The following is a 14,952-nucleotide window of genomic DNA, read 5'->3' as shown; positions in this document are numbered from 1 at the left end:
TAAATCTAAAAAAATAATTAGAACAATAAAACTAAGGATTTTTAGGACCAATGGAAGAATTAACAAAAAGTGGACACCAAAACTAAGCAGATTGTTACCTGGCGCTTCATTGCATGCATTTCTGTTAGACTGCTGTAGTATTCTCCTAGCATGTGCTGTAGGAAAGGGCAGACATAAGGATGAACATAAAATGTGTATGAATAGTAAAGACAGGGTCTATAACATGAATAAATGAATGAAAAAAAGAAATAAGCAAATTTCTTTAAAATCGTTTGCCTGAACTGAAATGTTATCCCAAGGTATCGTTTATGCTCTGTTTAAAAATAATCTCTTCAGGGAAAATATCAAAAGATCTGCTATAAACTTGTGTTGATGTGACTGATGACGACTATCATAATAAACTTCTACCATTCACTCTTAGAAGCATACACATCAAAGGGAACCTCCCACAACCCCCGAGGGAGAAGAGGACTGTATATAGTTCAATACTAGCAGCCATATATGCTACAATCTAATGATCATATAACAAAAACTACTATTACTTGCCATAAAGAATTTTAGGGTAATGGTTAAAACTATAAGTCTTTTTAGAAAAGAGGAATATTTATATTATTCAAACATTTTTTTAGTTCACCAAAATTTCATGGTTATATGTTTCTAAGTGACAGTAATAAGATCTGAAGCACTATGACCAACTATCAATTATTTAGGTAACTGACATCTCAGTTATTAAGCCTATCAATTTAGTGCCTTTCTCCAACCTCCACCCAACTGTTTACTGTTTGAAGACATCAGTATTTGACAAAGATAGTGAAAGGAGATGGAAACTACAAAACTTTGGTAAAATGCTAGGGTCGGAACAATAGAATTGATATGTTTGACAAAAGGATCTTGGACTTAACAGGAGACCAGGATTAAAACTTCGGCTCTACCATTTGCTAGCAATACGACCTTGAGGAGGTCATTTCAAAATACGAATAAATGTGATGTTTCTTTTCTGATTACAAAAGTAATAAATACTCATTATAAGTTTTAGAAAATATAGAGGAGTTTAAAGATAATAAAACCACTGTTAACATTTTGACGCATTTTCTTCCAGTTTTATTTTTATCCAGATTTTTGTTTAAAATAGTTGGAATCATAATGTTCAGTCAACACCTAAATCCCACTTTCTTCTTTTCACTTTTGTTTCCTTAGGATGGATGCCTACAGGTACTGGGTTAAGGGCATGACTTTTTTCCCCCAAAACTGTACCAGTTTATATTACTGGTCCTTTATGAGCACTGGGAAAAAACAGGCACCCCCTCTGATCATGCTTCCTCATCTGCAAAATGAAAATAAAATGAATTCAAAGGATTATGAGGCTCAAATGAGATGAGTAATTTGTTTAGTTTGTAAACAATAAAGCATACTACAAATGGTAGCTACTATTATCATTTTCACCAAGGGTCTTACTGACAACTGAAAATTTAGAGTCTATATTTACTGCCTCCCTCTCCATATTTCTTTGAGATGTACTTATTCTTTATAAATCAGGGACATGACAGTACTTACTTAAACTAAAATGGCGGCGAATACTTATGACCCCATTCATTCAATAAACACTCACTGAGTGCCTACCATGTGTCACGTTCCATGCTAACATTTAAGATACAAATATGAAAAAATATCGTCTACTGCCAAAGGACTCAAAAAGGTGATACAGACACTTGAACAAGTAAATACTACATAATGTGATACAGGCAACAAAAGAGGTTTACACAGGCTATGACAGAAAAACAAAAAGGAGAAAGGGTAACCTCTCCCAGCTTGGATTTGGATACAATTCCAGAGTTCCAGAATTAAGATTTTATTTAAGAGCCAGCAGAGAAAAAGGCTTACAAAGAGCAAAAAGGACTTGAGGCAGAAAAGACAACTGCTGAGGTGGCTATGGGAAAACTTCAGTTCAGTGCCACTGAAAGAGTCAAGTTCAAGGCATAGGGTGTGAGAAATGAGTCTGGAGAGGCAGGAAGGAATCAAATCTCTGCTGGTCAGGTATGTTACACTGAGGCATCTGGACTTTCTCCTGCAGGCATGGTGAAGGCCAAAGATTTTAAGCAGGGGAACGATGTGATTTTATATCCAACTCTTATTCAGATAATATTTTCAGAATTTCAAATTAGGAGTACCAAATTAATGTCAACTATACTTGTTCATTCAAAATTTTATCAAAATGCATCAAAAGATAGTATCACAATAACAATAAAATATATTTCCAGTTTACACTTCTTGATATCAAGAACTGTGTACTGTAAACTCTACTATAAAACCTTTCACATGATAGAAAAGTGTGATAGATGAATTTTAAGCTGTTTTAATATAGCTTTTCAAATCTAAGGTGAAGAAGACCTTAAATTAAAACAAACCAAAAAAGAACATACCTGACGATATTTCTGTAGACCTACTATGTCTTATTACTTTTTCCAGCTGCTCATGATTCTTTCTGCTGAACACTTTCGCTTGAACAGGCGCTTCAGTCTGGGCTGAATGTCTGTTCCTACTTTTGCAAGGTTCACATGTGCTAGACATACTGGCACTTTCATACCCTTGAGTAAAAAAAGTGACAGCTGTTATCAGTTGCAACTAACTCAGACTGAAAGGGAAATTGATTTCCATAGTGAAACAGTACAGGTCACTCAATTTAGAATGCTGTGAAGGCCTGGTATAACTAGAAATCAAAATAGTAAATAGTATGTTTCGGAAAAATCTTTGCGATAACCTTTGGAGGCATAGGATAACAGTAATAAATTCTAACACTTCATTGTCCTTCGATATTCATCTCAATGAATATATCCCAACTCAAACTACATGGGAGACCTTATATAACCCAAATTCTCTACTAGACTCCAAGCTAACAATTTTTCAGTATTAGGAAATACAAGAAAGAATCACATCTAATCTATATATGTCCATGATAGACAGAAGAATAAGGGGCATTAAATAATCAGATGTCTGCTTTTGTATACCTTTTGTTTAATATGACTTGGTATAAAGCCTTCCCCACCCATAGGTTATACATATATTCTATTAACTCTTCCAAGTTTTGGTATTAATCTTTTTTTTCCAGTTACTTTTTGGCATCTAGCACAAGGTAGGAATTCAACTTTATTTTGTTCCACATGGATAGTTGGTTACACCTACCCTTTTCCCACTGAATTAAAATGCAACCTTGGTCAATATATTAAATCTCCACATTTATTGGGTTTTACTTCTGGGCATTCCAACTGTTTAACTTATCTATTCCAATGCCACAGAAGTTTTACACTATGTTTAAACACCTGGTAAGACAAGTCCTATCTAGCTTATTTTCTTAGCTATTTTTGGACACTGGTCCTTCCACAGAAGTTTTGAGATCTTTTTCCCCCAATTTCAAAAACAATCCCTGAGGATTCAAAATAGAAACACATTAAAAGTATTTATTAATTTGAGGAGAATTTATTTAAATATTTATTTATATATTTATTTGGCTATGCCAGGTCTTAGCTGCAGCACGGGGGATCGTTGTTGCAGCGTGTGGAATCTTTAGTTGCAATTTTATACATTCTAACTTAAGAACATAGTTATGCTTTTATATTTGCTTAATCTTGTTTCGTGTTCTTCAAAAAATTTTTTATAGATCTAGTACATTTCTTGTTAAATTTATTCCTAAGGATTTTTTGTCCCAGTAGCTTTGGATACTACTATGAAAAGAATACTCCCTGCCACTTCCATTTCCACTGGGTATTACTATGATAGAGAAAAATATTTACACACTTATTTCATAATCTTATTTCATAATTACTTTACTAACTTAGCTAACTTAGGTAGCTATTTTCCAGTGTCTCTCGAGCTAGCTTAGAAAATATATGAAATTTGTTTCCCTCCTTTTCAAATATTTATTCCAATCATTTAATCTTGTCATAATACTTTCCAACCAATGCTAAATAATGATGGTGGTAGAGAGGGAATCCCTGTTAATTCCTAATTTTGATAGAGATATCTCTGGAGTATTTTCATTTACAGTAGTGCTTGTAAGTGGCATCAGCTAACAGCCTTTATTATATTTAAATAACTGCCTCCCTTTCTAGGTGCATTTTCATTAGGAATGACTTAAAATTTTATCTAACCTACCGCTATGATTACATGACTTCTGTCCTGTAATGTGGTTGATATAATCAATTATGTTGACAGATTTCCTGATAATAAATCACGATTACATTTCTGTAATAAACCCTGTTGACAACAGTCTAATATTCTTTTCATATACTGGCAGGTTAAATGTGCTAGTATTTTACTTTTGAATTTACATTAATAGCTGAGATTAAACTACTGCTGTCTTTACTCAACTGTTACCTCTCCTTTTCACCTTCCCTTATATAAAGGTCTCTATCTGATTCATATGTTGTCTCTATAGTTTCCTTCAGATAGGATACACCAGTATCTTCTTTCATCTTGACAGGTGAAGAGTCTCTTGTCGGAGAGTAGGATTCTGAGTTGTAGTCCCTTTTTGTCCATGAATGGATGTCACTTCACTTCTACTTTTTTAGGTTTTAAGTAAGACTGTCTGATGTCAGTTTGGTTTTTCTCATTATATGTAACTTGTTCTTCCAACCTGGAAGCTTAGAGGATTTCTACTTTTTCCTCGGAATCCAGGAACTGTTATCAGTCTATACACAGGGGTGAAGGGGTGTGTACTTTCTCTCCCTGCCTCCTGGCTGGGCAACAGTCAACTATTTTGATCTGCGGTCTTGAGTCTTTCTTCATTAAAGATTCCCCTTTATTATTTGTTGAATTACTGCCTCTCCACCTTTTTTTTTTTTCTCCTTTAGAACTCCTTGTATATCAGATCTCCAAGATTTGTCCTTAAGCCTCTAATCATTTCTCTCTTTATTTTATCTCTTAGTACTTTTTGCTCTGTGTAATGACATAGTTCTTCCCTTTAATTTTCTAGGCCAGTAATTTGGAACTTAATAGCATTTGTCCTCTTTTTCAAATAATCTAAACATTAAATGTGAAAATCATTTTTTCTAGTTCTAAAGAATTTACGTTATAATTCAATCTGCTTTTTAAAATAATTCAATCTGCTTAAGTATTCTTATCATTTTGCTCAAGTGAGTATTTCCTTCAATAATTCTGTTTTTACTAGATTTTACCTGTTCTAGTGGTCTGCTTCTGTGACTTCTCTCTGGCTGCTGGTCCCTTTTATGTGCACTGTTATGTTCACTGGGTTAGTCCCGACTCTTATCCACCCTTAAGGCTGGACCCAACTGCTGGGCGGCTTTAATGGCAGCATGCCGACAGTGCTTGGAAGCCTCACGCCCACGGTGAAGCAATGGTCTGGTTGGCGAGCTGTCAGCCTCCCATCAAGACAATGAAAAAGGAAGCCTCTCGACTGCTCAGTCTCCTCAGCTGCCAAGGTAAGTGCTTTACCATGTTCAGGGTAGGGAGGATGCCGCCTCTGTTTTCAGTGACACCCTTTCCCATTAGTACTTTGAAGTGGCAAAAGACTGCTACTCCTGGAAGGGAGGGAAGTGCCCTCCCCGTGGAAGGAGGGGTTGCATGGATCTCCTCCAAACAAGTTTTCTCTAAGAACCACAGGGCTCTGATTTTTGCTCACTCTCTGAAAGAGCCAGCAGAACCTAAAGCCTTGCTGCTTATCTCTCAAGATCGCAACGGCTGCTCTGTTAATAACAAATTAGTTCCCAATATACTGTCAAATTATTCTCTGTGATATCCTATCTGGATTCAACTTCCCTTTCTTTCTCTAAGGCCATCATTCAAGTTAGGACTTCATCATCTCATGTTTAGGTTCCTGATTTCTTTGTTGGTCTCTAAGACTCTCAAGCCACTCTCATTCATTCTGCATGAAACTTACCGGAAAAAGAGCCCTGTTGGTTACTTTGGACTATTACATAAAAAGCAATAAAAGGTATGACTGCCAAGAGTAATATGTAAAATGATATAAATGGTAGTACTATTGCTTATTTAATTAACAGCAAACATAGCTCTGAAGAAAATAAAGTATGTTATTCTAACAAGAACATTTACATAAATGAAATTAAGCTTCTAATTGCTGTTACTGAATCATGTGAAAAGTGCTGAATGGATTCTAATCAAAATTAAAATATATATTATGTAGCATACAGAAAATTCTCTTTAGGGAGCCCCCGTAGTGAGAAAAAACAAAAAAATAAAAATCAGTCATCCTCCAAAAAAGCTAAGACTGTGAAGAGAAGCATGCTATAAGTTTTAAGATGCTATAAAAAGAGGGGAAAAAAAACCCCATGGTTTTATATGAGTCCCAATTTTAAAATATCAAGGCCTAGATTTCCAAAGTTAAGGTACTACTGTTGATTAGTTTCTCTTTGGGGCACTTTAATAGTAATCCTCCAGGGAAAGTAGAAGATTTAATGAAAGTCAGTAATACTTCAGAGTAACACTGGCCAGGCCAGCTGATATAACAGTGGCAACAACAACATATGATGGTCATTATTGTAAGGGGGTTATCTCCTGTTTTTCTCAGCACGAGTGGCTGACAGAGCTAGAGCAAACAGTATTTCTAGTTGTGTCTCCATTACAGGGAAACAGCTCAGCCACAGCACCCTGGAGACCTTCCACGCACCCACACAGGCCACACCGGGAAGGACTGAACCGTCGCTGAATCTAAGTCTTGGCGGAAGGCCTTACGATTTTCCTCTTTCCCCTGAAAGGCTGTCATGAGAGAACTTCTCATCTCCTCCTGGGCTCTGATGAAAACATGAGACCGGTTCGCCTCACCCCCTGAGGGTACATCTCCATTCTCTACCGTGGCTTAGCTACAGCACAGCATTGGCTCCTAGGCTACAGGGTGCCCCACCACTCATGATGCAACTATCATCTGGCCCCTTCTGTTTCAGCATCGCCCTTGTGGTGAGTGGCATAAGGGACACAGGGAGCTGGCACCTTTGGCCACCCTTCCTTTCTCTGACTTCATTAAATAATAAACTCTGAATCTAAAAAGGGCCATATCTGTCAGGGCTTATCTTGCCTAATGCTAGACATGCATTTTATCTCAAGCTTCATTAGTGAGCAAGAAGAGTGGGGGAAGAAAGCAACGAAAAGACTCAGGGCTGGGAGGAACCCGGAAGTCAGCATACTGAGGACCATCTAGACTATGTGCTTCTACTCCTCTCCAATAACATCAAAAGAGGAAATGGGCCTGGTAGAGCGTAGCCAAATTATGGGTCTGTTAACCAAGTTATATGTCTGATAACTCAAGTACCCAGCAAGGCAAGAAGTCATGCTCAACTCATAAAGTCTGAATTTGAACTGAAGCTTAAAAGATAATTAGCACATAATTTGTAAAATCTTACTTTGCATGCAATAATATGTATCTTTACATATAAAGACCGTCTAAAGATTACCATCATTGGTACATTACCATCATGTGAAAAAAAGTTAAATGAAGATTTAGCATGCTACTTCTGAAAGACTGTCAACATGCACAGAAAACATAGAAACAGCTCAAATTTGGAACAGTATAATTGGCTGTACTATATCTTTTAAGACAGCAACTTAAGTCCCACTGTGCTGGCCTATTTGCCATATCCTATTTCCTTCCCCAGTTCTCTCATCTTCTCTTCTTGCTTCACCCTGACTCTACATTACTTTTCCTATTGTTACTACAATTTGGAATGCTTCCCAATCTTCCCTCCATCGACCTCCATTCCTACTTCCTTTAAGACACAGTACACATTCTTTCTTCTAAGAAATCATGGCTATCCTTATCCCACAAAGAGAACAAAAGCAACATCAATTAGTGGTCTAGCTCAGCACTTCTCAGACTTTAATGTGCATGTATTCGTATTAAAACATCTGGACTCTTGCTGCTATGCAAACTGAGAAACAGTGCGTACTGATTCAGCCGGTATGAGGTGGGGCCCAAGAGCCTGCATTTCTCGTAAGCTCCCAGACGATGCGGATGCTGCTTGTCCGCGGCTCACATGCTGCGTAGCAAGGACTTGGCTCATTTGATTTTGCTACATATTATTTTGACTCTGCATATATTAGTTCGGTTCTGCTATCAGGTCTTTTATCTTTGTGTGTGCACCTTAAAGTGGAGCTCCCACTAACAGATGGTCTTAAAGCCCTCTTGAACAAATGTGAATGTGCATTTTTGGCAAGTATTTTTATACTTAAGTATGAAAAAAGACAGCAAATAGATCAGAAGGCCAATCTTTGCCTTGAAGTAAAAGAAAAGCTGAATTGTATATCTGGAACCATAATTCTTCAGAATAAAGGGGTTTCAAAAATACAAATACACCAGGATTTCTAGGCTCAGGCAGACATGGCCGTATGTTGGCTGAGTGCCCTCTAAGACCCTGCTACTCAAACTGGAGTCCACAGACTGCACTGTCAGTGCTGACCAACAATGCACGGGAGAGCTTGTTAGAAATGCAGACTCTCAGGTCCCTCCTCAGACTGACTGAATCAGACTCTGACTTTAAGCAAGATTCCCAAGGAGATCCGCATGAAACATTATAAAGTTCAAGAAGCACTGCCCTAGCACACTCAAAATAACCAGCTGAATGAGAGAATGCTGGGATCACAAATGTTAGTTTCTTTCCATTTACTCATATGACAAAAAGCATTCTGTTGGAGCAACTACGTCAATAAGAAGTTCAGAGTTACCCAGAGGGCCTCTCTCAAAATGGTCACTATCTACTTAAATCTTCTCTAGTGGCACCAAAAGTGACCATGGAGAAGGCATCGTAGTTGTATTTTCATTCATTTGAATGGTTTCAGATCACTAATCTACTAAGTAATCAGCTCCTCCCAAATCTACGTAACTGAAAAAGGATTTCAAGGATGACAATGTGTATGCTGAGAAAACTGTTGCCCCTGTTCAGGTTCGCTTGTTTAACGATGAAATCAGAGCCTTCGCATGGGAGCAGGAGTAGGAGCCCAGGACTTCAGGGAACATGAGGTACCGAAATGGAAGAAAATATATACACGTATTCTTTGTCGCATCCATACTTTTCATCAGATTTTTCAAGGGTTCCATTATCCAAAGATGGCTGAGATGAACGCTGCCAAAGCTTACACGTGGATTTTTAACTGCAGAGTGTCCCAGGACCTTTACTACACTTATAGTGTATTGTGAGCTTCCAGGAGAGGAAGTTAGTGGGTGCAGTGAATTTTCACAATTTTCTGATTATAAGCCTAGAATATTTTGCTCTTAAGCACCAAATACCATCTCCTTGAAGGCAGAACAACCTTTCAGGGCCACAGCCAAAGTGTCCCTTGCAAACTGGAAGGAGCATCCTTTAACTACAATATTCCAGAGTTTAGCTAGTAAATCAATTTTTAACCTAATGTTAGACTTCAGTAAGTTCTTCAAAAATCATAAAAAATCTGTTTTTTAAAAAAGTGGCATGCAGTGAACACTATAAAGAGAACTCTGATATTATACTCAATGACAAGATTCAATAAAATATAGATTAATGTTTTCTCCTATTAACTAAGGTTCAGTTCCTGAAGGACTAAGAGCAAACCTGTTCTAAAAGTGACTTCATCTACATGATATTCAAAGATTGCAAAGTAGTCAGAGGCCCACATTTCTTTAAATGAATCCACCGCGGATCTAGCCAGAAGTCATGAACAAAGTCTTGCACGTAATATTAAACGAGAGAACAGTAAAAGTTCCGAGCTCATAGGAACCACATACATAGTAAGAAGTTTTAAGAGGCACAAAAAAGAATAAATGCCATGTTTTAAAATACCTACACCATTAAACCCTATTTGATAGATTTTATTTAAAAAGTTCTCAAAGGTAACTAAAAATGACTTTGCTCAGGTGGGTCTACAACAGTGCCTCCTCATCAGTCACGCCGAAATGATACTCGCCAACATGTGAGAGTGAGGGTGCCAACATTTATGTTCATCAAGTCAACAAATTGCAGTACTTACCAGTATTTTTAACTCTGCTTTTCAGCTGAGTAGAATGCCTCTTCTTACTCTTTGATTTGGGAGTTTTATCTTTAGATGCCAGGCTGGCCTGTGCAGATGCTTTTCTTGACTTGAATGTTTTAGTTACTGTTGTTGGATCTACTGGGTCAGGCATACTGCTAAAGCTTTCTAACGACTCTTCATCAAATTGGCGTCTTCTCCTACTGGTATCTAATTGATTTTTGCGATGACTATTTGTTGTTTTCTCTACAGACACTGCAAATCCAGTCTTGAGAAATGGTTTTTCTACTTCACCTTCTTGGTCATATAACCATGGTGTCCTACTGTTCTCCACCTCCTCTTCGGGCTGTTTTTGATTCCTTACCAATGAAAATAAGTTTTTATATATTACAATGATATATTTCTATATCTACTGAAAACTCCAGATATACTTAATTTATAGTCTACTAGTAGATTCAGGTAAATAAAAACTGTCAACAGGCTATAAAAATATTCCCACAAAATACACATTAAAAATGAAAATATTACACAGGCTAAGGTACTAAATTACTTTAAACTTTAATTTTATACCTTTCTCACTAAACCATTTTCACTAGTGAGACTTTCAAACCAAAGATCCAGCATTCATGATGGAAAGAGTGGGAAGGTAAGATCAAGGGAGGATGGAACATACAAGGAAAAAACAAAAAACTTAAAGAAACAACTGAAAAAGAACCACAGTAAAAAGTTTGGAAACATACATGGATCTGTGTCACCTAAAGCAGTTCAAGTATAACCAGAATCTGGTGAAAACAACTGGCCATGTAACTAGTAATTTATTTCTCTGCATATTAAGTCTTGTTTAGCTCTGTTAGCTTAGTGTCATTTTCCAAATTTTATCTGCTAAACATTGGCATCCCTTAATATGTTAATAGGTATTCACTGGTTATCTAAATCTGGGAAAAAATACGCAAAACAAAGTTAAACAGGTCTGCAGTACTTCTCAGAACTTTCTATATGCCAATGTGTTTTATAAATGTCTTCGAAGGGAACATAGTGAACACGTTGTCTGCAACTTTTTATTACCGAACCTGACATGGACAACAGAGTTCCTAAGAATATAATTTGGGAGACATTGATCTATAGGGATTAATTCAAGACAAAGATTAGCAAACCTATAGTTTACATGCCAAATTCAGCTTGTTGCCTGTTTTTTTGTATGGCCTGAGAGCTATGAATGATCTTTATATTCTTAAATCGTTGAAAAAAAAAATTAAAAGGAGAAATATAGTTTATGAGACATGAAAATTACATAAAATTCAAATTTCACTGTCCATAAATCAAGTGTTCTTGGAACACAGCAACTTATCTGTTTATATATTGTTTATAAATGCTTCTGTGCAAAAATGGCAGAGATAAATGGTTATGACAGACACTATGGCCTGCAATATTTACTACGTAGTCCTTTATAGGAAAAGTTTTCTGACCCGAGCTAACAACTACAATGTTTCATCTGACCTCTTTGTTATCTCCAGCCATTTAATTCAGGGAACCTATAATAGCTGAAATTTTGGAAAGAGATGAGGTCTAATCTGAAGTAGGTCTAATATCTAAAATAATAATACCCAGATGCATCTTTTTTTTTTTTTTACTACCAATTACATGTAAACTATAGATAATAATGAAGTAGGGACCTTCCATTAGGAAGGCCATTCACTAAAGCTTTGAATAAATGTTTATTGCTTGTGATGGAGATTCATTCAACCACCATTTCTCAATGTCAGTTGACCACTAAACACTGTTTTAGGCTCTGACAATAGAATACTTTCACAGAGTAACACAAGACTTAGTAGGAAAAAGAGGTTAGTGCAGATAAGAAAAGGAGTCAACAAGGTCAGGGAGGTCTACCACAGGATTCCTGGAGGTGAAAGGTGAACACGAAGTTGAATTCTAAGAATTTTTGGTTAATTAAGTAAAAAACAAAACCAAAATGTTCATGATTTAACAATTAAACTGTCAAAATGCTAATTTAAGAGGCTGAGACATGCCCACACACATAACTAAAGGGAGAAGTAATGTGACCTATATATTTATAAAGGGATAGGAAAAACAAAATCATAGAGATACTTCTGACAGAACAAGCATTAGGCTCAACTGACCTCTGATTTTTCATCCTTTTAAAAAGTTTTTCTGAAGTAAATAACAACAATAAAAAGGCTATAATCTTTTTACCAGCGGGCTATCAAAATCATTTTCTGGATTAAAACAATCATTAAAAACATTATTTATCGAGCCATAAAAATGCTTTAGAGAATGATTAACCTGAGCCAATCCAATGAGTCTTCCACACACTATTTGGGTCAAAATTGTAATTGGGAAGATTATCGTATTAAAAAATAATAAATGTGAGAAACAGAGAGAAAAAGGAATCCTGACTATGTATCACTAAAACTTCCTTGGCAAAAGTTGTTTTTATAACCTAATAGTACTCAATATTACATTTGGATGGGCCTTAGGAACTTACTCTAATCAGGGGCTATGAATCAAACAAAGGAGCCATCACTTTGTAACAACTATCTTCCAGCAGTTAATATTAGTTTCTATTTCTAAATCAATGAACAGTGAACTGGTATAACCTTAAAGACAGATATCAAATCAAGGCCAAAGACACTCTATGGATTAGGTCATATCCTTCCAAAATGAACCTCACAGGACACCCTGATCAAAACTCTGAACCGCTCTTGTACCAGGGTTAGCAGCAGGTATACGCCTGAGTGACATCTGGTAAGATGTCAAAACTTCACATTCCCAACACTATCGAGTCAGACAATCACAAACATCCTCCCTAATTACATTCTCAAATTACAGATAATTAGATGTAGTCACAAAGTGATGTTTAAGCAAATAATGGATTATGTTTACAATCAAGTACCTTTGTTTTTCTGCTCCAACAGAAGAACTACTTTCAAAAGGTTTTGGAAAAGCCATGTATTCTGTTTTCCCTGAAGGATTCTGGGCTAATGGTTGCTGCTGTTCAGTGGGTGTAGAAATATTTTGAGAAAAATCTCCAAAATTAGAAGGAAATAAAGGGCTGAAATTCATACCTAATAAATAAAAACAATGGGTAAGACAACAATAAAGAAGCACCTTTAGCCTTAAAATGAAATTAGAAAATAGTTTTAATTAAATATGCCATTCAAATCCACCAAAAGAAAAATCTGTGATTAAAATAAAGTAACACTCATTTATTCAATCACTGTTTTACAACTCAGTCAGCTATGTTTTCAGCATTGGTGATTCAAAGATAAATACGGATCCCCAACCCCTTAAAAGCTAAAAGTTAGCAAAAATAATGCTTGATATTTATCAGAGTATTACTGGGTACAAGGCTCTACTGTAGGCACGTTACATGTTACTTCATTTAATGCTCAAAACAACACTGTGAAATAGGTATTATATTCATTTTACTAGTGAGAAAATAGGTTTAGCTATCGAATGCCTAGTAAATGAAAGAGCAGGTTAGATCTCGGGTCTGCATGGCTCCAAAGCTTAGGTTCTTTACACTCTACGTGGGAAGTAAAATATAATCACATACTTAATATATAGCGCTGTAACAGAGATATTTACAAATGGCTACTTACAACTTGGGGGAGAAGGGGATCAGGGAGGGTTTCACAAAACTGAACTAGGTTGACTGTGAAGAACGAACAGTCTTCGTACAGGGTTGGCATGGGTATAAGGCATATTATGACAAAAAGGAACGGCATGTGCAATTTCTTATATTATTTGTTACTTAAATGCCTACTCAAAAAACATCTGCTGGGACTTCCCTGGAGGCGCAGTGGTTAAGAATCCGCCTGCCAATGCAAGGGACACGGGTTCGAGCCCTGGTCTGAGAAGATCCCACATGCCGCGGAGCAACTAAGCCCGTGCGCTGCAACTACTGAGCCTGCGCTCTAGAGCCTGTGCTCCGCAACAAGAGAAGTCACCACAGTGAGAAGCCTGCGCACTGCAACAAAGAGTAGCCCCCGCTCGCCGCAACTAGAGAAAGCCTGCAAGCCGCAACGAAGACCCAATACAGACAATAAATAAATAAATAAATAAAATTTTTAAAAAAGTCTGCTGCCAATATTAATCCACACCTAAGAACTAAAAACCTTGTTAAATTGTTTAACACCATTGCTTTTATAATCCTGTTAAGAAAATACACTGTATCTGTGGATATTTATATTCACAAAGCCCTCCCAACCCTTTTCCTCTTCCTATATTCTCTGGCAAACACCTTCAACTCCTCTCCCTTCATGACTCACCTCACCTAACTGATCATTCTACCTCCAGAATGTCTTTAAAATTACTCCTTTTTCTTTACCGCTACTGCCGATGCCTCAGGTCGAGCTGTCATTCCTTCCCTGCTGTTACTGCACTAGCCTTCCACTCACCATCTATACCCTTAGCGCCTTCCCTCCAATCTCAATCAACACTATCACTAGTGTCATCTTTTTAAAAGATAAACCTCATGCTATTCCTCTGGATTAGCAGGATTCCTCAAAATCCTCCAATGGCCCCTCTAGTAAGCAGCAGAAAGTCTAAGCTTCTTTGCACAGCACAAAGGCCTCCACTGCTCTCCAGCCACATCAACCACCCTTCCCCTGCCATGGCCCTAAACACGAGCCATACTTCATGACCTCTAAATTCCCTAAGTAATATACTGTTCCATTGCTTTGTAACTCTAAGTGGTTCCATTAATCAGAAAGTCCTTTCCCTTCTAATCTCCCTGGAAAAAAATTATATTCATTCTTTAGCTTTAATATCACTTTCTCTAGAAAAAAAGCGATTTGCTGATAATATCTTGCCCCAAGGAAAAGGAGGCCATTCACCTCATCTGCACCACTGCTACAGCACCCATGGCAAAGCACTAAGCATTTATTAGCATTCTTAGCTTCTTCACTAGACTCTAAATTCCTTAAAGCATCAGGCTTACCATCTTTGAATCCCAGTCATTTATAT

At 37.0% G+C, this 14,952-nt stretch overlaps 1 protein-coding gene across 43 annotated transcripts in view; it reads right to left on the bottom strand.

Moving 5' to 3' along the window:
* Positions 1-14,952, bottom strand: part of PCM1 (pericentriolar material 1) — an 87,765-nt gene that overhangs the window by 27,792 nt on the left and 45,021 nt on the right. For 26 of the 43 annotated variants that reach the window (XM_082375154.1, XM_082375117.1, XM_082375115.1 and 23 more), the window contains 4 exons: positions 12,878-13,049; positions 9,967-10,325; positions 2,421-2,585; positions 99-155 (listed from right to left, as the gene is read on the bottom strand). In XM_082375154.1, coding sequence (XP_082231280.1) covers positions 99-155; positions 2,421-2,585; positions 9,967-10,325; positions 12,878-13,049 — 753 coding nt within the window. The remainder of the gene's footprint in view (positions 1-98; positions 156-2,420; positions 2,586-9,966; positions 10,326-12,877; positions 13,050-14,952) is intronic. The other 17 variants (XM_082375157.1, XM_082375129.1, XM_082375130.1 and 14 more) reach the window with 3 other exon arrangements.

This window comes from Balaenoptera borealis (assembly GCF_965194805.1).
Source record: "Balaenoptera borealis genome assembly, chromosome: 21".
NCBI lineage: Eukaryota > Metazoa > Chordata > Mammalia > Artiodactyla > Balaenopteridae > Balaenoptera > Balaenoptera borealis.
Note: the sequence above shows the minus strand (reverse complement) of the source record. Positions and strands in the feature narration are given on the sequence as shown.